Source organism: Castanea sativa, chromosome 5, assembly GCF_040712315.1.
Source record: "Castanea sativa cultivar Marrone di Chiusa Pesio chromosome 5, ASM4071231v1".
In the NCBI taxonomy this organism is placed as follows: domain Eukaryota; kingdom Viridiplantae; phylum Streptophyta; class Magnoliopsida; order Fagales; family Fagaceae; genus Castanea; species Castanea sativa.
The window spans coordinates 55,729,511-55,753,505 of record NC_134017.1 but is presented as its reverse complement, the minus strand read 5'-3'; the positions used below and the strand labels follow the sequence as shown (position 1 = coordinate 55,753,505).

The following is a 23,995-nucleotide window of genomic DNA, read 5'->3' as shown; positions in this document are numbered from 1 at the left end:
CGGCCATCCATCATGTCTAGGCCTGAGGAGGATGAGATTCTGTTTGCTTACATTGTTGTAGCTCCCCATGCGGTAAGCTTGGTATTGATACAAGTTGATAATGGGGTGCAGAGGCCGGTCTATTATGTGAGCAAGTCCTTACATGAAGTAGAGGTTCAATACCTACCCTTAGAAAAGGCCATATTGGTAGTGGTGCATGCTGCACGTAACCTCCTCCATTACTTCCAAGCTCATACAGTCGTGGTTTTAACCCAACTCTCTCTTCGATCACTACTTCGAAAAGGTGATTACACAGGAAGAATTGCCAAATGGGGTGCGATTCTAGGGGCCTTTGGCATCAAATATATGCCTCGCACCTTTATTAAGGGCTAGGTCCTTGCAGATTTGGTGGCTGAGTTTGCGTAATCTCCTTTGGAAGAGATGGGAGGAAAGTAGAACATGGATGGAGAATCAGTTGGAATGGTTTCGTTACAAGAATCTCTATCCTGGAGGGTGTATGTTGATGGTGCTACTAATCAAAGAGGATCTGGGGTGGGGCTAGTTGTGGTATCTCCTAAAGGGATTGTTATTGAGAAATCTTTGAGGTTGAGTTTCTTGGTCATGAACAACGAGGCTGAGTATGAAGCTTTGTTAGCAGGGATGACTATGGTTCAGAAAATGGGAGGAAAGGTAATGGAAGTGTTTTCAGATTCAAGGCTAGTTGTTGGACAGGTAAAGGGAGAATTGGAAGCCAGAGATCTGAGGATGCAAGATGTGCATACCCAAACTTCCCTAGATGGGTTGGGCCTAAGATTGGGTTCACAACTTATTTGTATAGTGGGTTTAGAGTTTCCTGCTATGGGTAGTCCTTAGCCTAGTAACTCAATGACACCCTCTCTCTTATGAATTCCCTTTCTTTTCCCTTTGAGTGTTGCTCTCCCTACTAGTGGTGCTGATACTTTCACCCTTTTACTCTCTGTTTTCTCCTTTTTCATGCCAACCCCTTCTCCTCATTCTATTCCCCTATTTATGGCTTAAGATGAGTGGAAGGATTATGATTATTTCTAATCTCATTCGTGTAGATGGGGTCCAATCTCATCATTTTTCATAAAAAGATGCTCTGTTTGGAACGGTGGTTTAATGGTATTAAAACTGGTTCTAACCTCCACTAGACTACTCGACAGCGATACTCCCCAAGGCAATACCGGGCAGTCGAGAACACAAGTTGTTCTCGGCGAGCACGTTTCCCGATCAAACTATAATTAACTGATACAGCTTTGTTTCTGATACGCTTAGGACAGGATGGGCTTATCATGATATTCGAGCTCAGATTGGGCCTTAAAGCGTGTTCGACCCAAGATTACGGATATAATAGGAATGAGGTCATGCACTGTACCATAAGATCTGGGCTCAAGACTCAATGGGCCTGGGACCAATTCCAGTACAGCAGCCCCCCTTAATTCGTGTTTGGCGTCCGGGGGCGAATCAAGGACAATCTGACAGGTGCAAGAGATTCCTCAGGGAGCCCATTCGTCAGTTATTAAACAGACGTGATGTTCATTAATGTCCTCTCAAAAGGAGCATTATGCCAGGTTGTCATGTCTAACCGCACTCGAAACCTGACAGTTTGTAAACTGAGGCTACGCGTGTGAGAGTTATAAAAAGAATTCAGAAAGGTTTTCTCGCCTTCAATTCCATTAAATGCTTCCACCCTATAAATAGTTCCTTTTGCTCCTTCAAATTACTTTTTGCTTCCCAACTCCTTCAAATTTCTCTCTACCGAGCATACTTCTCCTGTGCATTGATCCTCCAATGAGCATTACCTTCTAGAGCCCTAGTAAGTTTTCCTCTTCCTCTTTATTTTCTTTAATTTCTTTTCATCCTTCGAGTAGTAGGAATGGGTTATTCACACCCTCTTGACAGTGAGGCAACTTTGCCAAGTTTTAGGGCAACTTATAACATTCCTGAGGACGTAGATATAGCCTACTGCCATGAGGATGACATTGCTATTCAGCGACGCCCTCATGTAGTGTTCTTCCCTTTAATGGCTATTTTGGAGGGAAGGGTTAGCTGTCCCGTAGATCCCCTTATACTTAGTACCCTTAAATTTTATGGTTTATGCCCTGACCAACTTCCCCCCAATTTTCACCGAGTAGTGAGTTGTGTCAGCCGCTTAAACCAAATATATGGGTTACAACTAGACCACCGCGACATAAATTTCATGTATAGTTTGTGCGGTAACATTAAGTCTAACTGCTACCTTAAGGTTAAAGATGTACAGGTACGGCTCATATCGTGCCATCCTGACTCTAATAGAAACTCAGTAAGAGAATATGTTCGAGTGAGAGGCAACTGGCTTGGCGACGAGCTTACTTGCCCAACTTCGCCGCGTGATGTTGGTCGGTACCCTATATATTCTACTGTATTGTTTCCATTGTTTAGTTTGCTCTTATTTTTGTTGAAACAAATACTAACCAACTTCGGCTTGTTTCGATGTAGACGGTAAAAGGTTCAAACCGGACATTAGAGTTGTGCACGTGAGGGATTTAAATTTCGTGCTCCCGGTCGGAGATATTCATGAACTCTGACGGGCAGCTCCATGCATCCCATCTCATACTCGGCTACAATTTGGTGTACTCCACATGGCAGCCTTTCAGACAAGCCCTATTAGTGGACAACCCCTTATTGTCATACATCGACGTATGACATCCTAACTTGTTTCCTCCCAACTTCGCTGTAGGTGAAGCTTGGGACCTCAATCCCCAGATAGTGAAAGCAGAATCACTAGTGCCTATAAGGGACGAATTAGCGAACCTCGTCTCTCGAAACCGTACCGTCCACAAACCCGTTGGTGACCCCCAAACTCTAGGTTAGCCATTCGAGCAGGAAGCAGCCAAATCCGTTCATTCATTCGAAGCAGAGGCTGATCAAGGTGAAGGAGAAATGGTGTCAAGGAAGACGTTGAACATCAGACGTTTCTTGCCCGGCGCCCATCTTGCAGCGCAACAACAACCCCAAGGCAAAAGCCTAACTCCCCTTTCCTGGTTGCTCGCGAAAAAGGCAGCATAATACCGAACAACAACCCAGGGTCTCGGGTGAGGCTCCCCCGTGAACCACACCTCCCCGGGCATTTGGCGGGATTACTATTCAAGAGCCTACTGGTGACACTCGGCCAGCTACCCAGGTTGGTTCTCATGTGGTGTCCTCTTCTCGGCAAGAAGTGGGCTGGTAGACCACCTTTAGGCTCGGTAATGAGCCCCTTCTAGTGATAGCCAGCGTCAAAACCTAGGTGCAGGGCGAAGGTGGATGACTCATTAGCTGAGGAGTTGCCCAAAGGTTAGCACAAGGTCTCCTCCTGCCTGAGGGCGTGCACTTCTTCTCGGGCGGGGCTGATGACTCATTAGCTAATCGGCTAAAGTGGCACACCATAGCGGTAATATTCTATCCTACCTCTCCTTCATCATATAGATGCACTCTTACTTTCTTTATTTTTATGCTTGCTGTTGTTGTGTTATCAAGCCGCGCAGCTAGCTTATGCTATCGATGAACAACTGAAGGAGACCATCGAGGATGCTGAACGGGAGAGGGCTTTGAAAGAAGTTATTGTCGCCATTGCAAAGGACAAGAGCAAGGTTGCCGAGAAGAAGGCCCAGGCGTCCAAGAAGGCTCAAGCATTGGCGGAGAAGAGGCTGACGGAGTTGGACATAAAGCTGGGGGGGACGGAGCTTAAACTGGCAAAGGCAAAGAGCTTAAACCTGGCACAGGCTGACGAGATTGCCGACCTAAAGGCGGCCCTTAAGGCTTGCGAGGATAAGTGGTACAACAATGGCTTCGCTAACGCGGAAAATTCTCTAGAGCCCATTGTCCACAAAGCCTGGCAACATGGATTCGGGGAAGGATGAATGGCCGCGCTACAAGCCATGGGAGTACTAAAATTTTCTCCGTTAAGGAATCCATAGCAGATTCCCTTCCCCCCACTTCCTCCCCCCGTTTAGAGTCAATCCGGCACAGTTGATGAGGAGGACACCCCCAGCATGAGGGAGCTGGTGCGCGAGATCGACACCCATGTAGAGTTGGTTGATCTTCAAATCACCAGTAACCTTAATTCCCTGCAGCCCGATACCCCTCCTGCTGAGGACGTTCAAGCACAACCATTTCTCGTAGACCAACCCGCCGAGGATGCCCTACCGCGAACTGCCGAAGATGTTGCCCTGTCCCGGTCCGCCGACCCCGCTGCTCAAGCCTGAAGAAAGTTGCTTCTCGTGTTGTACTCCCCAATTATTATTACTTTTCTTTTCTTTTTTTTCATTTATTTTTCCCTTGTCTAGTTTTACCTATGGTCACCAGGGTATGGTGACAAAACACTGATTAAACTTTAACTTGCGCTTATTTTGTTTCGTTTGATTAGTCATCTTAAAATGGTGACTGGACATCTATTTCAACTATATTTATAAATAATTGATTATATTTTTTGAATTACTATTGTGATACATTACTTTTTCATTGATAATGATCGGTAATAAAAGATTACCTTTTCATCTGTCCTTGGAAAGGACAGACTATGTCACTACTCGTGCTCTGGAGAAATAAATGTCAAGTCTGCGCTTACTTGGTAATTAGAGTTGAACTAAGCACTTGATTGTGTTCATAACGAAAATAAATGCCTAGGTTTCGTTTGGTCGGCAATTAGGATCGAACCGAGCACAGGCTCCTGTCAAAAGAATTGAATGTAAGATTTCCACCTGCCCGGTGATTAGGATCGACTTGCTTTTGTCCTTAGAAAATTTTAGTATAAGGTTTCCACCTGTTCGGTGCTTAGGATCGAATTGGGAACAGGCTTCTGTCGTTAGAAAATTTTAGTATAAGGTTTCCACTTGTTCCGTGATTAGGATCGAACCGGGACCAGACTTCTGTCCTTAGAGAATTTTTAATACAAGGTTTCCACTTGCTAGGTGATTAGGATCGAACCGGGAATAGGCTTTTGTCCTTAGAGAATTTTAATAGAAGGTTTCCACCTACTCGATGATTAGGATCAAACCGAGAACAAGCTCTAATATTAGAAAATTTTAGTATAAGATTTCCACCTGTTCGATGATTAGGATCGAACCGGGAATAGGCTTATATCCTTAGAGAATTTTAATACAAGGTTTCCATCTGCCCGATGATTAGGATCAAACTAGGAACATGCTTCTGTCCTTAGAAAATTTTAGTATAAGGTTTCCACCTGTTCGATGATTAGGATCAAACCGGAAGCAAGCTCTTGTCCTTATGTAGCCGGCAAATTAATAACAACGCAGCTAAGAGTGTGAATGTACTCGCGGATACAAACATTGATCACTTATCGCATAATATTATACATGCACGACATACACATTGATCACACATTACATACCAACTATTAATGGTAGACTTTTTCAAGTTGTGAATATTCCATGGCCGAAGAAGTGGTCTCTCGTCTAATTCTTCTAGGTAGTATGCTCCTGCTCTGGCAATGGCAGTGATTCTATATGGCCCTTCCCAAGTTAGGGCCAACTTTCCCGCATTAACGTCACATGTGTTTCCCACTACCCTGCGTAGTACCAAGTCTTTGACGCTAAATAATCTCTTTTTCACATCCCTATCATATCGCTTAGCGAGCTTCTGTTGATACTCTGCTAACCGAAGGTTGCTGACTCCTAGTACTCCTCTAATAAATCCAGCTGCTTCACCATTAATTCATCATTCTCGGTAAGGGTGAATCTCGAAACCCGGGCGCTACACAAACTAACCTCAGCTGGTATGACTACTTCCGCTCCATACTTCAGAGAAAATGGAGTTTCTCCCGTGGACCTTCTAAGAGTTGTCCTGTATGCCCACAGAATGTTGGGCAATTCCTTGGCCCATTTACCCTAAGCGTTGTCTAATCACTTCTTCAAACTGTTCACAATCACCTTGTTAGTGGCTTCAGCTTGACCGTTACTCTGTGGATATGCCGAGGTGGCATACTTGTTCGTGATATCGAGATCGCTGCAGAACTTACAGAAAGTCTTGCTATCAAATTGTAACCCATTATTAGATACCAAAGACTCTGGTACTCCAAACCTTGTTACTATGTTTCTCCACACAAACTTCTTAATATCTACGTCCCGAATATTAGCTAATGCCTCGGCCTCCGCCCACTTAGTGAAGTAGTCCACGGCTACCAGAACAAACCATCGTTTGCCTATAGCTCAAGGGAATAGACCCACGATGTCTAGCCCTCACTACGCGAAGGGCCACGGGCTACTGATAAGATTCAAGCTCCTTACTGGCTGGTGGCTCAGAGGGGCATGTTTTAACATTGCTCACATTTTCGAACATACTCGACGGCATCCTTGTACATTTGTGGCCACCAAAATCCCTAGGTCATAGCCCGGTATAACTCATGATTTGCTGATAACCAGTACCGTGTAGCCATGCGGCGCACTCTGTTTGCGTCCTTCCCATCTGCTGGTAACCTATCTTCAACTAGCCAAAAAATTTATGATTGGACTCATCCAACATGGCTCAGGCTTCGTTATCGTTGAAATACTTGTCTTTGCATCAATACTTGGTTCTGTCACCACCTCTACCTTAACAGCCAGGGTACCTCCTCGGTTAAAGAAGATGCCAACGTCGCTAGAGAGTCAGCGTGTCGGTTTTGACCCCTAGTTATTTGAACCACCTTCACCTTCTGGAATTGGTTATAGTTGGCTTCACCAAACGTAAGTATTCCATCATCCGTGCATCTTTAGCCTCAAAGCCACCTTACACCTGATTGACCACCAGCCGAGAATCCGAGCAAACTTCCACATCCTGGGCGCCCAGATCCAGGGCAGCCCTCAATCCGACAAGCAGGGCTTCAAACTCAGCTTTGTTGTTAGAAGCCCTAAAACCCAATCTGAAAGAATGCTCTAACTTTATCCCTTCTGGGGTGATGATGACAATTCTAGCCCCAGCCCCCAGTGCGCTGAACTCCCTATCCACGAATACCTTCCACGGTCGAACCTCCACATGGCAAACTATATCCATCTCACTTCTCAGGGAAAACTCTGCAATGAAATCAGTGAGAACTTGCCCCTTCATCGAACTCCTCGGTCTGTACCTAATGTCAAAAGAGCCCAACCGAGTTCCCCACTTGGCTATTCTGCCTGTGAAATCAGACCTCTTCAACAATGACTGCAAGGGATACTCGGTTGATACATATACCGTATAAGCCTAAAAATAATGGGGCAACTTCCTCGTAGCATGGACCAGTGCTAATACTAACTTCTCCAAAGGCAAATATCTTGTCTTGGCATCGACTAACATTTTGCTGACATAGTATACTGGCTGCTAAACGCCTTGATCCCTCAGCAATACGGCACTCACGGCATGCTTGGACACTGAAAGATACATAAAGAAATCCTCACCGGGCTTTGGGGCTGACAACATAAGTGCCCGTATCAAAATATTCCTTTAAGTCCTGAAAAGCCCTTTCACACTCCTCATTCCACTAGAAGCCCCTCCATTTTTTTAGTATTTGATAAAATGGACGGCACAAGTTTGCAAATTTGGAAATGAACCGGTTTAGGGCAACTAGCATGCCGATCAACACCTAGACCTCTTTTGGGTTGTTCAACGGCTTTAATCTAGTCAGGATTGATCTCTATTCCTCGGCACGTGATCATATACCCTAGGAATTTGCCAGCCCCTACTCCAAAAGCACATTTGTCAGCATTGAGGCGCAACTTACACCGCCAAAGTACTTTGAATACTTCCTTAAGATCGTCAATGTGTCCTTTCTCCTGTTTGCTTTTAACCACCATATCGTCAATATATACCTCCACTATGCGCCAATCTTGTCCCTAAACATCCTCATCATCATTTGTTGATAAGTAGCTTCAGCATTCTTTAGCCAAAACAGCATTGTCGTATAGTGGTAATTAGCCTCAGGTGAGATAAATGCTGTCTTCTCCTGATCCTCAGTCTGGTGCCCATACGTAGCGTCCACCAACTGATCAATTTTCGGCATAGGGAAAGGGTCTTTAGGGCATGCTCGGTTTAGATCAGTGAAGTCTACGCAAACCCTTCATTTTCCATTCTTCTTTCTCACCATGACGGTGTTCGCTAGCCAATTTGGAAAGAAAACCTCCTTTATTGCGTCTGACTCTTTCAACCTCTTGACCTTTTGCTTGACTGCTTCAACGTGTTCATTGGCTGACCTCCTCGGCTTCTGCTTCTTTGGGGGAAATAATGGATCTACATTAAGCTTGTGAACTATAAACTCAGGATCCACCCCGAGCACATCGTATGGGCTCTAGGCAAATACATCCACATTCTATACAAGCAGTAACAGCATCTCCACCCTATCTTCGTCCTTCATACTGGCCCTAATCTGGAAACCTCTATCCTCGTCCAACAATATCCTCACTCTTATTAAGTCCTTGGCACAGCTAGCCCCCATTCCCTCCTGGGGTTCCTGTAATCGCTATAAGGTAATTTGCGCGGCTAGTTCCTTTTGCTTAACTTCTTGGTTAACGACAGCTACCAAGCATTGCCTAGCCATTTGTTGGTTTCCTTTCACTATGACGATACCATGCTTGGTGCGAAATTTGACTTTAACGTGCAAGGTAGATGGAACTGTCCCCATCGCATGAATCCACAGCCTTCCAAGAATCGCTGTGTACGGAGAAACTAAATTGACCACTATAAAGGTTACCATGACTTCCATGCCTTCCATGTTCACGGGGAGCATAATCTGTCCCTTCGGGATCACCATTTGGCCATCAAACCCCACCAGGGGTGTGTCGTATTTGGACAAGTCCTCTTTCTTTAATCCTAGCCCCCTGAACAAGTCGAGATATATCACTTCGTCATCATTTCCTTGATCCACTAATACCATTTTCACTATAAAACCATTTATTCTAGCTGTAACCACCAGAGCATCGTCGTGATCGTCCCTTCTAGGTAATCATCATTGAAGGCAATGGGCTCCTAAGTAAACTTCAACTTCTTCTCGAGGGGATGATCATACGGACAACTTTCTACTGGAACCACCGACAGTCTCCTTCTCCTCCCGGTAGCTTGAGTACCCTTGGAAGCTGCATGGATGACCTCTATTACTCCTAAAGGAAGTGGGAGGGGACTTCCCCGAGGTCGAGTACCTTGACCGGTCTCCTGTGTTCTTGGGTTGACAACAAACTCTTTCAAGTACCCCGCCCTTACTAACTGCTCTAAATAATTTTTTAACACCCTGCATTGCTCGATGGTGTGCCCCTTGTCTTTATGATAAGTTTAACACAAGTTCTGATTTCTCCTCGATGGGTCACCTCTCATCTTGTTTGGCCATTGGAAGTAAGGCTCATGCCTAATTTGATCAACAATCCTATGTACTAGCTCCCTGAATGTCACGTTTACTTCCTCCGCTTGTGCACCCTGTTCCTGGATCCTCAAATCCTTTCGAGGCCTTAACTGGAAGCCCCTTCGCCGAGGCTAGCTCGTGATCGGGGCCTTGTCTTTATTCTATTCTACTGTCGATTATCCTCTAACCTTTTATACTCTTTATGCGCCTTATTAACTGCCTCATATCCTCGAGAGGTTTCCTTGTCAACAAAGCTCGTAATTCGGAATCCTCTAGCAATCCCAATCAGAAAGTGCTTACGATGATTTTTTCATTACCCCCTTCGATCTTGTTGTATAGTTCCCAATACCGGCTACTGTAGCTGCGAAGAGTTTCCCCAGCTCCTATCTTTATTGATAGCAGTGCATCCATGGGCTGTAGTACCTGACTGCAGGTCATAAACCAAACTCCAAATTCTTGAATCAGCTTAGCAAAATTGTGAATCGAGCCCTTCTTCAATCCATTAAACCATCTTAAAGTGGTGGGCCTGAGGCTTGAAGGAAACACCTTACACATTAACGCGTCGTTATAACTGTGCAAAGACATCATCTGGATATAATGTCTTACATGCTCAACTGGATCCGTTTTCCCGTCGTAGGAGTTAAATGGTGGTCTAGTGAATCTGCTCGGCATTGGTGCCCATTCGATGTCTCTCGAGAACGATGATCAAGAAGCTCTACGCAATGCTTGGCTCATAACATCCATGGCGACGTTGTGGGGTCGTTGCCCCTCCGGGGAGATTGAATCCCGATTTGCATATTCCCATGACCGAGACCGGTCCTAGTGTCAATAGGAGCCGGATTGATAGGAAGCCTCTCCACAGCCACCTCCCATACTAGCCGATCCCTCTGCACGCACTTCGCGGTCTCTTCTCCGACGCCTACCTCTTGCTTCTAACTTCAAATTCCTCACCAACCTACGCAAGCATTCGAGTTCCGAATCCCTCTTATCAAAACGCTTATGCCCCGAGGCACCTGATAATGACCGATGTGTTTGAAACGACCCTCCTCCAAAACCGGACTGCTCTTCCCCTTGTTCATATTCCTGATCTTCACGCCATTTTGCCTCATTTCCTATTAATCGAATCCCCAAAAAGATCCCCCGGAGCCACTCTCAGCATAACTTCCTGACTACCTCCCAAACATTCTCCTTGTGTATGAGTCTTGGCAGAACTATAGCTATGTAGGAGATTCCCACAGACGGCGCCAATTGTGCGTACCTAAACTTCCCTAGATGGGCTGGGCTGGGCCAAAGATTGGGTTCACAACTTATTTCTATAGTGGGTTAAGAGTTTCCTACTATGGGTAGTCCCTGGCCTAGCAACTCAATGACACATTTTCTCTCACGAATTCCATTTCTTTTCCCTCTGAAGGTTACTCTCTCTCCCAGTGGTGTTGATACTTTCACCCTTTTACGCTCTGTTTTCTCCTTTTTCATGCCAACCCCTCCTCCTCATTTTATTCCCATATTTATAGCTTAAGATAAGTGGAAGGGTTATGATTATTTCTGATCTCACTCATGTGGACGGGGTCCAATCTCATCATTTCTCAAAAAAAGATGCTTTGTTGGGAGCGTTGGTTTAATGGCAGTGGGACTGGTTCCAACCTCGACTAGACTGCTTGGCAACGATACTCCCCAAGGCCCTACCAGGTAGTCGAGAACATATGCTATTCTTGACAAGCACGTTTCCCGATCAAACTATAATTGACCGATGTGGCCTTGTTTCTGATACGCTTAAGACAGGATGGACTTATCATGATATTCAAGCTCAGATTGGGCCTTAAAGCGTGTTTGGCCGAAGATTAAGGATTTAATAGGAATGGGGTCATGCGTTGTACCATAAGATCTGGGCTCATGACTCAATGGGCCTGGGACCAGTTCCCGTACACAAGAGTATTTAAGTCAGATCAGACATTTGCAATCAAGGTTTGAGTCTTTCACCTTACAGCAAATCCCTAGAAGCAGAAATACTCATACTGGCTCTCTTGCCATGCTTGCAACCTCCTCAGTGCAGAGTTTACCTCAGGTTATCTTAGTTGAGGATTTGTGCAAGCCTGCCGAGATGAGAAGGGAGAGGGCACAAATTCATCAAGTTAAAGTGGGACCTAGTTGGATGGATCCCATAGTTCTATTCCTTAAGAATGACATATTACTTGAGGAGAGAGGGGGGGCTGATAAAGTGCGGAGACAAGCTCCTTATTTTTGGTTTTTCGAGGACCAAAAATTGTAGAAACGCTTTTTTTTTCTGGACCATATTTGCTATGTATCCACCTTGAGGCAATCGAGCCCCTCCTAGAAGAGCTACATGAAGGGATTTGTGGAAGTCATACCGAGGGCAGATCACTATCTCACAGGGCCCTCACTCAAGGGTATTGGTGGTCAAGTATGCAAAAGGAAGCACAAGAGTATGTGAAGAAGTATGACCAATGTCAAAGATTCGCTCCAAACATTCATCAGCCAGGAGGTGTCCTCAATCCTCTATCCAGTCCCTGCCCCTTTGCTCAGTGGGGATTGGATATTGTGGGGCCCTTCCCTAAGGCAGCAGGAAATAGAAGGTGACTTTTGGTTGGCACTAATTACTTCACTAAATGGGTTGAAGCTGCGCCACTGGCAAACATCAAAAATGTGGATGCTAAGAGGTTTGTGTGGAAAAATATTTTCACTTGGTTTGGGATTCCTCACACCCTCATCTCGAACAATAGGCTTCAGTTTAATAGCAAGAATTTCAGGAGGTATTGTTGTGAAATGGGTATTAAGAACAGATATTCAACTTCGGCTTATCCCTAGGGAAATGAACAGGTCGAGGCTGTCAATAAGGTCATAGTAAGTGGGCTCAAGAAGATGTTGGATGATGCGAAGGGCAAATGGGTAGATGAGCTGTCACATGTACTCTGGACATATCGGATTACCACTTGTAGGTCAACAGGGGAAAAACCCCTTTCAATGACTTATGAAGCTGAGGCTGTGATTCCTCTAGAAATTGGATTCCCAACGCTGAGAATAAGCTTATTCACTCCAAACTGCAATGACGACCTATTAGAGAAGAGCTTAGATCTTATTGAAGTGCAGAGAGAAAACGCTATGGTTCAGTTATCATATTATCAACAGAAGCTCAAACAGGGGTATGACTCAAGTGTAAGATTGAGACCATTAGCACCTGGAGACTTAAAGGTAAGAAAAGTTGTGGGTACTGCAAAGAACCTAGCATTGGAAAAGTTGGAGTCCAATTGGGAAGGGTCATACCGTATCACTTCAGTAGCTAGTATAAGTGCTTATTTCCTAGAGGATTTAGACGAAAATGCTATATCACATCCTTGGAATGTGAATAACCTACGAATGTACTATTATTAATGAAAGGCAGCTTTGCCATGTTTTTATTTTAATATTATATGCTATCTTCATTATCTATCTAAGTATTAAACAAAATCTTGGTCATGTCTAGCTCCTCGGACCACATATCTTGGGTAAATTAATACTCTTCATTATCTATCTAAGTATTAGACAAAACCTTGGTCATGTCCGGCTTCTCAGACCACATACCTTGGGTAAATTAATACTCTTCATTATTTGTTTAAGTATTAAACTAAACATTGGTCATGCTTGGCTCCTTGGACCACGTACCTTGGGTAAATAAATACTCTTCATTATTTGTTTAAGTATTAAATAGAATCTTGGTCATGCTTGGCATCTTGGACCACATACCTTGGGTACATTAATACTCTTCATTATTTATCTAAATATTAAACAGAACCTTGGTCATGCCTGGCTCCTCGGACCACATACTTTGGATAAATTAATACTCTTCATTATTTGTCTAAGTGTTAAACAGAACCTTAGTTATATTTGGTTCCTCAAACAACCTACCTTGGGTAAATTAACACTGCCAACCATCTAATTAAGTGTTAAACAGAACCTCGGCCATGTCAGGTCCCTTGAACCACATGCCTTGGGTAGATTAGTAACCAGCCTTACTATGGTGGATAACCAATATCCTCATTATGGTAACTTAATTGAAAGGGAACACTTAAGCATCATTAAAGCATTTGCAAGTACATCTACGATTAATTCATGAGCTAACTGTCATCTACAACTCCTTAAATCTACTATTGAGTGAAAGGTTATGTGGAACCCTGGTTGGATAGATGCTCCACCATTCTCTGAGATTAATAGAAAGTCTAGTGATATGCAAGGTCCTTTAAGTTAATTACGCTGAAGGTATGTTTTTGAAATTAATGATATATTTGTTGAGATTGTAATCTTGGAATGTTTAGCCTGTTCCGTTGCTGATTATGTGGGATGTAATAACCACGCTATCACTTATGCAGATAATTAAATGAAGCTAGATCTCATTCTCATATTGATTAACCGTGAAATAAAGCAAAAACTATGTTAGGATTTGCATAAATATCACAAGCGTAAAAGAAAAGTTTATAATTATCATTAAGCTAAGCCTTAAAAGAGGCAAATTGATTACAAATTTTGGAAACAAAAGCAAAAATTACAAAATAAACTGTTCTAAGAACTACTTGATTTTTAGTACAAGCTTGTCTTTTGCTAGGCCTTAGCAAACTGGGCAGGGGCAGCTGTTGAGAATGCTGGGCCTTTACCCTTGAGGTCCTCCTAGGTAGGCACAGGAAGAGTAGCTAGGACAATCTCCATGTTGTGGGAGGTCTCTTTCTCCTTGGAGGGATCCTTGGGGGCAGTTGGAGGCTGGGTGGCATCAAGGGCCACTCCCTTAGTTGTGTCTGCTTCCTTTTTAGCAACCCCAGGCTGCTCTGCCTCTTTGGAAGGACTATCAGAAAAGGGACGGGTCTTGGCCTAGCTGTCTTTACCAATATCTGCCTCTTTGAAGGCAGTGTCAGCCTTGGAGCCCGAGGAGCTTGAGGCACAAATGGCAGGAGGGTACTATACATTCTCTACTCTCCTAAAGGCAGAGGAGGCCTCAACTTTAGCTTGGTTAAGGACCTCATTCTACACTTGGAGGCAGTAGAACCTACATACCTCCAAAGCCTCAGCCTTGAGGGCTTCCTCAGTCTTTGCCACTCCTATCTCATAGCTGTCCTGTTCAACTTTGTCCACGGCTTTCTCTGCCTCTTCTAGCTTTTTCTTTAGGACCTTTACATGTTCCTTGCACGTAGCTAACTCATTCTCGGCTTGGCGGAGTTGTTTACGCTGAGTCTTTGCTTGCTTCTCTGCCCCTTGCAGAGTGGCTTCAACACTCTTCGTTCCTCGATCAGCCTCAAAGAGTTGGGTATTTAGCTCCTGAATTTTCTTGTCTGCCACCCTGAAGGCATCCACCGCAGCAATACGCTTGGCTTTTTCATCCTTCGTCTGCCTGTAGGAGCTGTTCACCAGCTCCTTAGCTCTATGGGCAGCTTGGATAGCCTTTCCAAGAGAAAAGTACCATGGTTAAAATTAAAAAAAAAATTATGATTTTGAGTATGAAAGAGCTAATTAATAGACTTACCAGGGCGAGGTCCCTCTTCAAGCTGAGGAACACTTCATGTTTCCTCAATGACCTCAGGTTGGCCATGTCCCCAGGCAGTAGTATAGCCTGTTCCACGGCGTTGGCCACATATCCAACCCTCCCTTACCAAAAGTCCCTGATAGAGGCATCGGCAGGCAAGGGAGCTCCATCCAATATTATGGCCGGAGTCCAGGCCGTGACCTCGACTTGAGAATCATTTCTTTTATCCACCATGGTCTGCGTTACCCCTGGCCTATTTGGCCCCCTTCTGGGGCTCAGCCTCCTTGGAGGAAGGGCCTTTTCCTCCTTCCACCACCTCCTTGCCTTTCTAATCTCTCTTCCTCTTATAGTCAGCAGGGTCAGGTCAGAGAGATTAAGTGGACAAAGGGGTGGGAGTCTTGGCCTGGGTGGTCTTCTCTAGCGCATTGCCTCTTGCTTGGGACTTCATCAGGTCTTGAAGGCTTAATCTGGTCTTGCGTTGGAGTACCATGGCGTCTAGGATAGTAGGGTCTTCCTGGGTGTGGCTTACTTGTGCTGGAGGAAGGTGGCAGAGGTCGCCAATTGGGATTTCTGGGGATGGAGGTTGGTTGAAGACTTCGAAGTCATCTTCAGAATCTGAGACTTTGACTATCTCTTCCTCTTCCTCTTCCTTGATAGTAGGCTGGGAAGAGGTGACTTCCTCGGCTGGGTACTGAAGCGGCAGGGTTACCTCTTGTACACCTTTAGAAGCAAGGCCTAGTTTGAGGAAGCCCAGAACAACAACGTTGATCAAGTGCAGACGCTAGTCTTTGCCCCTGATCACACACTTAGGTGCCTAAAAGCTAGACAATAGCGGATTGTAGCTAAGGATGAGATTAGCTGCTCTTAGTTGTCTGTTCTTGTAAACAAAGACCTCTGCCTTGAGTATTTTGACCAAGTTTAGCTGGTTGATAAGGTTTAGGTTCGGAACAGCAATGTACTTATCTGTAAAACCATCAAAAAAGCAGAAAAACACTATAATGAAGACAGTACAAATTAGAGGAAATTTAAATTACAAGTATAAATAAAAGAAATAAGCGCAGAGGATATTGGTGAGTAAAGGGAAGTTATTAGAGCAATAAACCTAAACCTAGGAACCCCACCTGGTGTCCCATATCTCGTCGGGTAGTGAAGGCCATCCTGCCACTCCCCTGAAACTATTAGAAAATCATTGTTCATGCCTTTGTTGGACTCAGGGAGGCACGAAATAAGTCTGACCTCAGGAACCCTAGTCTTTAGGTAGTACCCCTACTCTTTTAAATGGTGAAGGTTGTAAATCTAATTGACGTCGTGATGGGCGAGGTTCAAGCCCATCTTCTCATTAAGGGCGTCTACACTACCTAGAATCCTAAACATATTAAGGGCACACTGGATGGGGGAAAGCCTATAAGCTATCAGGTAATCCCTAGTGACTCTACCCATAGGGATTCTCATCCTTCCCTCTATAAAGGCAATCATGGGGATTACTACTTCTCTCTCCTGCCTCTTGGTGTGTCACTCCCCCTATTTGTAGTACCTAATAGAAACCCCTAATGAGATTCAAGTATTGAGCCTTAAAGCTCTCTATACCCTCTAGGGTGTTTACTAGGTAAGCAAATCACCCCATATGAAAAGAAAGTTAAAGGAACTAAGGAGATGAGGTGAAATTAGACAAGCCAAGGAAGAGAGAGATCTAAATAAAAAGAAATACAGAAGGGATCGAAGAGAAGAAAGAGAGAAAAATTACTAGAGACAACTTACGGGAGAGAAGAAAGGTTCCTCAGACTAGCTCTTGAGTTTTTAGAGTGCAAAAAGTAAGGTAGATGAAGTTTCTGAGCAATATATAAAAGAGAGAGAAAAGCAAGCGGGAAAAATCCCGCTCAAGTTCTTGTAAAATCCCCAGCTGTTGGATCTCCATCGTACCGTAGAACGTGGGGAACATGGAGCCGCAGAAATTAATTGCAGGCGCGTCCCAAATGCCGAAACGTCAGGAATGTGCTTCTAGGCAATTGAAAAGACACCTACACAGACAGAAATGATGTGAGGGAAGAGCAGAATTAATTTTGTAATATCGAAATTCCCTTTTTTTCAAGGAGCAGAAGAAGGGAATTTCGAAGGGCTATTGTAGGGATAAAGGGCCTAGAAATGTGTAATGGATCGTGGGCCTTGTCCAAGGATGCTTAGTAGTCTGAGAACAAGTAGACGTTGGTGAAGAGGTAGGAATCAGTGGATTACGAAAGGGTTATGACTATAAGAATCTGGGAAGGTAGTCCGAGGAGGAATGCCTTCTCGGCTAATTAAAGCAGAGGTCAAAATGTGTGGTCTGCCATCAAGAGCAACACTTCAGAGGATTCTATTGATAAGGATAAATATCATGAAAGCATATGATAAAGGGTAACTAAGAAATATCTAAGAGAAAGCCGCTATCACCGCATTGAATACTCTGCAGTTAACTCTCTAGCCTCATTAATGTGGAAGTGATACTTGAACAGTGATATTCAGCCTTATAGCTACTCCTAGAGACTTCAGGAAGGTGTTGATGGGACAAGAATCAAAGCCAACAACTTGACCTATGTTGAGGACTTTTTTTTCGCCCCATGTGGCACTACTTCATTGGCAACCCATGCCACATCAACATATGGATTGGGCTCACACAATGAATCAAAGCTCACGGCCCATATTACATCTCTTATACTCATGGCAAGTGGCTTCTTCAACAAGAGCCCATATTTACATAAAATCACAACAAAACCCGAGGTATGTCATCTCATCTTCGGCTTATGATCCAAGCTCATAAGTCTCTTTGGGGAAACTTTGGGAGTCGTGGTTTGGAGGGCCAAGAGGTATGTTCGGTAAAGCTCCAGCGGTTTAAAGTTGATAAAAGAAGCATGTTGCTTGGCGTGTCTTGTCCAACTCCCTAAACTCTAACGAGTCCGTGTGTAGCGGGTAACATATGGTAAGCATCTCTTATCACATAGCACTTAAAATGATAAAATTCCCTATTGCTCTTTTCCTAAAACTTAATATGCATCATATGACACATACTCAATATCCCCAGCCATTTAACTGCTGGGAAAATAACTGTTCATTCAATCCCCAGCTGTTGCTATATAAATTTGGAAACTTCATTATATTATTCTACATAATCTCATTACTGCTTTCAGCTAAAATCCAACTTAATCACATGGCCTAATCTGATTGGCTATCCTTTATCTCCAACTATATGCAAAATATTCATTATATCTCTCATACCCAACTGTTGTCAACCACAATCTGACCATATATTTCTTTGCTAGCTGCTAGAGCAGAGCTTTAAATACTCTTCTTATTCAGCAAGATTATGTTACAACACAATGAGACCTTGACTAAATCTCTAAACCTTCATTACCTTTCAACCAATCCTTTTATTACTTACTAGAAATGTGTTGTAATGGAACCTTGCACCAAAAACACAAACGCCCAAAAGAGGAAACATTTCTAGCAGAACCCCAGCAGTATATTTAGCACTTGACACCTGGCTGGAAGTGATATCATCAACCATTTAATGCTGAAATCTCAGTTGCCAGCTGCTATCCCCAAAATAGCAATATTCCCTTGAAAGAGATCTTACCATTTTCAGCCAAATTCATAAAGTAAATGCTGAATGACCTCTTCAGCAGTCTGAAATCACTCATCTAACATCATTTGTTTCTGCCCAATGCAACAACTGTTTTATGACAATTGCGACAACTGTCTCATAATTGCTGTCACAGCTTTTCCTGACAGCTGGGACAGCCTTTTCAGAACAGATATGACAGCTGACCCAGCAACCAGAGCGTTACTTTTTTTCCTCATTTGGCTAAAACCAAAACCAGCTAAACTAACCATCTTTTTCTTGCCAAAATACCTTCCTTTTCTGCTGCTCTACCCCCATCAGCCAAGACCAATCAACATTAATGCTAAGTCAGAATCCCAGCTGATATTACCCAAAAATAGCAAGAGTCTTCCAAGAAGTCAAGCTTACCATTCTTAGCTAAAATTCTAAGAGCAAATCCCTAAGGATTTTCTGAAGATTGGAGAAGGTTTAGCAAAAGTTATTTGCCAATTACCCCCTAAATCTCAACTATAAATAGAACCCTCCATTAATGCCTCAAGGAGAAAAAGGAGACAAGAACATACCAAGAAAAATACATCACAGGGAAAAAAACTCTCACAAAAACCCTTCTGTTTTCAGCTTCTCAAAGTTGCAGCAAAGTTCTAAGTCATAAAACTCTCAATTTCAAACATGGAAACTGAGTTTCCCCACTCCTAGCTCAAAAACACATCTCATATCTCTACTTAAAAACGTACAGCTCCTCCCCAGCAGAAAATTCCAGCAACCTTGCTAAACATACTGCAGCACCATTACCCCTCATATACTCATTCTCTCACTCTTCATACTCAGAAAATAGACCTATCTTACTGCTCTCATCTTCAAATACTTAAACACATCTTTATACTCTTCTCTTACAAAAATCTTTCCTCTTGCAAAGCAATCTCTACAACTCCTCCAACGGTTGTAATCTCATATTTTTACTATCTTTAACTACCATATCTCTCATACTTTCATACATCATACATGTTACAAATACTACATCCCACAAAACATCTCTTTCTCCACTTCTCTTACACAATCTCATACACATTTACTACACCATTACATATGACTTATTACACTCTTCTAAACTTCATTCTCATACTCTTTCACTCTGAAGTTCTACTGTTTTGCTGCTCATAAACACATATTGATACTCTTCTCTATCTCTCATACTAAAAGTCCTTCTCATGGAAGGCACAAACTTCTAATGCTAAGGCATTTCTCCTAGAATGCACCAAGACCTCATATCAAAGCCCTTCTTATGGAAGGCACAAATCCATCTTACATAAAGCCTTTCTCTTAGAAGGCACAAATACTCCATACAAAAGCCCTTCTCATGGAAGGCAACACTATTCATAACTTCACAACAACTAAAAGAGTATTGTCAAAGGGGAAAACTCATTTAAGTGCATGATAAGAGGGGCAAGCTTAACCAGCCCCTACACACAGCTGGGCATACTCTCTCTCCCTCCAGTTGCACCTATTTTTCCCCCTCAATCTTGAAGTTATCATGGCAAATTATCTCTCTACCACTGGGGTCACTCTGCTGGGATATCATCAACTCACAAAAGCTGTACAGCTAGGCTATAAACCATACAAAGATAAGTGATTTTGCTTCCTTATCTTTAAATTTACGTTATTGAGTACATGATTACTTCACACTTAAATATACATTACTTTATTCCAACTACTATTACAACTATTAACCAAGGCTTAAACTCATTTAAATGCATGATAAGAGGAGCAAGCTTAAGTAGCCTCTACCGCTGGCATTCTGCTGAAATCCTATCAGCTCACTGATGCTACACAGCTGGGCTACAAATCATACAAAGATAAAAGGGCAAGCTTGACTAGCCTCTACCGCTGGCATTCTGTTAGAATCCTATTAGCTCATTGATGCTACACAGCTGGGCTACAAACCATACGAAAATAAGTGACTTTGCTTTGTTATCTTTAAATTTACATCATCGAGTACATGATTACTCTACTTCGAAATGAATACTACTTTATTTCAACTACTAATCAAAGCTATCATATGAAACGCATATTGTATATTTATTTGACCATTATCATGATTCTTAGACTTTGGCTTTAATGGTTTGGTAGGCTAAAAAATACACCGGTAGCCGTTGGACCACGTGGCCTAATGTTGAGTTCCGGGATGCAACTCCCCAAAAAGAACCCGGGCCTAGCAAGGTCACTAATCTAACGGATAACACGTGGCCGAGCAATCGAAGAAGGCCCCCGAACAACCTACACGTGGAGGGTGGAGATGAAAAAAGGAAGATAATATAAGAGAGAAAGAAGCCTTTTACAAGGGGATCTATCGAAGAATCTGTAAGAAAAATACTGAAGCAACGAGAGCTAAAATTGTAATCAAGTCTAAAAGAAATATATTCAAGAACCGTTCACCTCGGACTTTGCCAAGGAATGATTCTTTTGCAAAAAGTTTACTTTTCTATGTTTTCATATCATCTTTAGTCCATATTAAACATTGTTCATTCTACTAGAGCCTAGTTTTCGGCCCATTCTCTACAAATTCATTGTATTGGGCTCTTTGGGCCTTGATCGTATTAACTCTTGGGCTTAGGAACCAAATCTTGTCCTTACACATATATTGGAAGACAATTGAGTTTTGATAAAAGTAGTATTTTATTTTATTTTTTTAATGTTAGTATTAGATTTTCACTTAAAGTAAGCTATGTTAATAATTTTAATGCACTTATGATGAATTAAATTGTGAAATTATGTCATGAAACCTATAATACTTACAATAAATCATACAGTGTAAGCATGAAGTGTATGGTCCAACTTTTATTCTTAATACAACAAAATTATGGCAAACTACTAAAAAAAATTAAACTTCTTTTAAATTTCTAAACACTTTTGATAGTAGAATTTTAATTGAAGTAATATTTTCAAACTTTTTGCAAATTTGGCAATAGAGTTTCACTCAAATAAACTATAGCCTAATTGAACTTTACACTATTGTTGGAGGACCATAATAGTAACTTAATGCATGCTTTTAGCATCACGACATAAGAAGGAAAAAAAAAAACTAGTTGATATTAAAAATAAATAAATAAAAGGGAGATTTCTTCCATTTTTTTCAACTATATGATAACTTTTATTATATAGTATAAAATTCAAAAATTCCGAGCATGGGCCTTAAAAGTTGACTACATCTGGAATTAAGCATTTGGTGTATTTATTTCTTAATACTCGGGTGGCCTTATGGAGGCCCATCTTATTCATCGTTTAAGTTAGGTTTATGGGCCTTTTCAGTATTCGTGTAGTAAGTTGGACCCGTGGCATAGAAAAGGCCTGGTTCTATCTGTTATAGATTCTGGCTTTGAAGCCCAATATATTATATCCGAAAAAAACCATGATCAATGATAAACAGTATCATATAATTACATACGAGGTGAGATGGGCTCCGGACTTTGATCAAGGGAGTGAGGAATAGAGTAATTCACGACAACATTTATCTCGCCATTTTCCATAACTACCATATGTGGTAGACTATGACGAAAATTTTTTAGATACTTTCAGAGTATAGTACAATTATGTGTCATACTCTCACATTCCTGGTGGACGTTTTTATGAATTTAATTAATAGATCACACTATGGATGTAAGAGGAGGGAGTATCATTGATCGTACTTCGAGAGTATCTAAGAATTACAATTGTGATTGGGTTCCTCAAAAAAAAAAAAAAACAATTGTAACTAAATATTTATCACTTTTACATGAATCCATCACTTTTTTTTCCCACTATTTACATTATCATGCCTCATAGGAATTGTGATAAAGATATGTCACACAAAAGGGTGCGATACTATTTTTTTTTTTTTTCTTGGGCAATATGCAAAGGCAGCAGGTGTGAGTGCATAACAGATAGGCACAAGTACATAGGAAACGATGACTTCTTGCAAGCTTAAATGAGACTTATAAAAAAGTAGTGGACTATAAATGCTAGCTTTTTAAGTTCTTCATTTATGCATGTGGGCACTTCATAAATACTCAAAGTAGGTTAAAAATTTAGGAACTCCTTGAACTTCAATGCTCAACACTAGTAGCGCTTTGAGTTCATACTTGATCACCGACAACTTGTACTATGTGATAATTTGGTCAAGTTTTGTGTCTGTGTAAAGTGAAAGAGGTTGTTAGTTACTTGCAATTTGCAGCAACCCAGTGGTGTCTTGATGGCTGCATCCAATTTATTTGAGCATTTTGCAATCATTTTAGTCACACTAAAGTTACGAAATTTAAGGCAATATCTCATATAGATTTGTTTGCATTGTTTGAAAAGAAAAAAGTTCAAGATTTTTTTTTTTGAAAACTTATATTCAGATTATAACCACATGTTTGAAATTAATTTCTTAATTTTAATCCTTCGCAGTTTATTCACAAACGATGATTTTAATTACCTTGACAAAAGGAACTAAAAGTTTCAAATATATATATATAGTGGAGTTTGTAGGTTCAAAGTTGTGATTTAATTTGGCTACAAAATGTTACCCTTGTAATAATTTTCAATAACTATGGAGGAAGAGCTGTAATTTTGTTTTATTTTTATTTTTCTACAGATTAAAGAAATCTACTACGTTGACTGTAAGTGAATAATCTCTCTCTCATTATTACACGGTAAACTGAAGTTTAACTTTAAAGGCAGACCAATTAAAAAGTAATTTTCTTTTTAAAGATCAATTATTAAGAGTTTTGATTTTGATACCTTGAGATTTGGCAGAAAAAGTCTTAAAGAATCGTATACAAGAATTAGGTTAGAGCAAGATTTTGGCGTTAAGTAGGATTTTCCTTATCTTAAGCAGATTTTGCCTTTTTGAAAATTATAGCCCAGATTTTCTTTTTGGCCCTCAGTGACTTCCAATCCATATTAAATACTATAATATATAAAGTAGTCCAGAGGTATTTCTTCCTCTCCCGTCTACCTTAATTTATTCCCCTCTGGCCTACACTATCTAAGTGATGCCTTTGCAAGATCATAAAAGCCGCTACATCTTTATACCATCGCAGAGGCATAGGTGTGATTTGGTGATAGGAGTTCTCGTATCGTTTTATATGATACTGGACAGGAGTTAAGCAGTTCGAGTAATAGTGTTTCAATGAATGTGTTGCGCCCACAATGATCAGTAACCGCATCAAGGTCCTAGTGATACACGTGGTATTATCCATTGACGTGAGATTGATGAGTTTACACTGAAAACTTCATTATTTTTATTTAGCAAAAAAGAAAAAGAAAAATAGATAGCTGTTTTTATAAATAAATATACATATGTAAACATCTATACAATTATTCTGTGTGCAAAATATTAAAACTATATAATAAATTTTCAATGCTCATTATTCCCTATCTAAGAATAAACAAATATGTTAACAATAAAAAAATGCCTAAGATTATTAAAATATATCTACAGTTTGTAGACCTATATTGACGTGCTTTGGAAGTGGACCCAACTCTCGATCATAATGCATATAGATAGATTCCATCTTGAACTTCAAATATTCTAATATATCATTGGGAAAAACTACCTAAA

General features: G+C 41.8%; 1 protein-coding gene across 1 annotated transcript; it reads left to right on the top strand.

The window, feature by feature from the left end:
* The first annotated feature begins 11,663 nt into the window (after positions 1–11,663).
* Positions 11,664–12,709, top strand: LOC142635438 (uncharacterized). Its single transcript, XM_075809591.1, has 2 exons — positions 11,664–11,741; positions 12,146–12,709. The coding sequence occupies exons 1-2, from the start codon at positions 11,664–11,666 to the stop codon at positions 12,707–12,709; spliced, it is 642 nt and encodes a 213-aa protein (XP_075665706.1).
* The last annotated feature ends 11,286 nt before the right edge of the window (positions 12,710–23,995 follow it).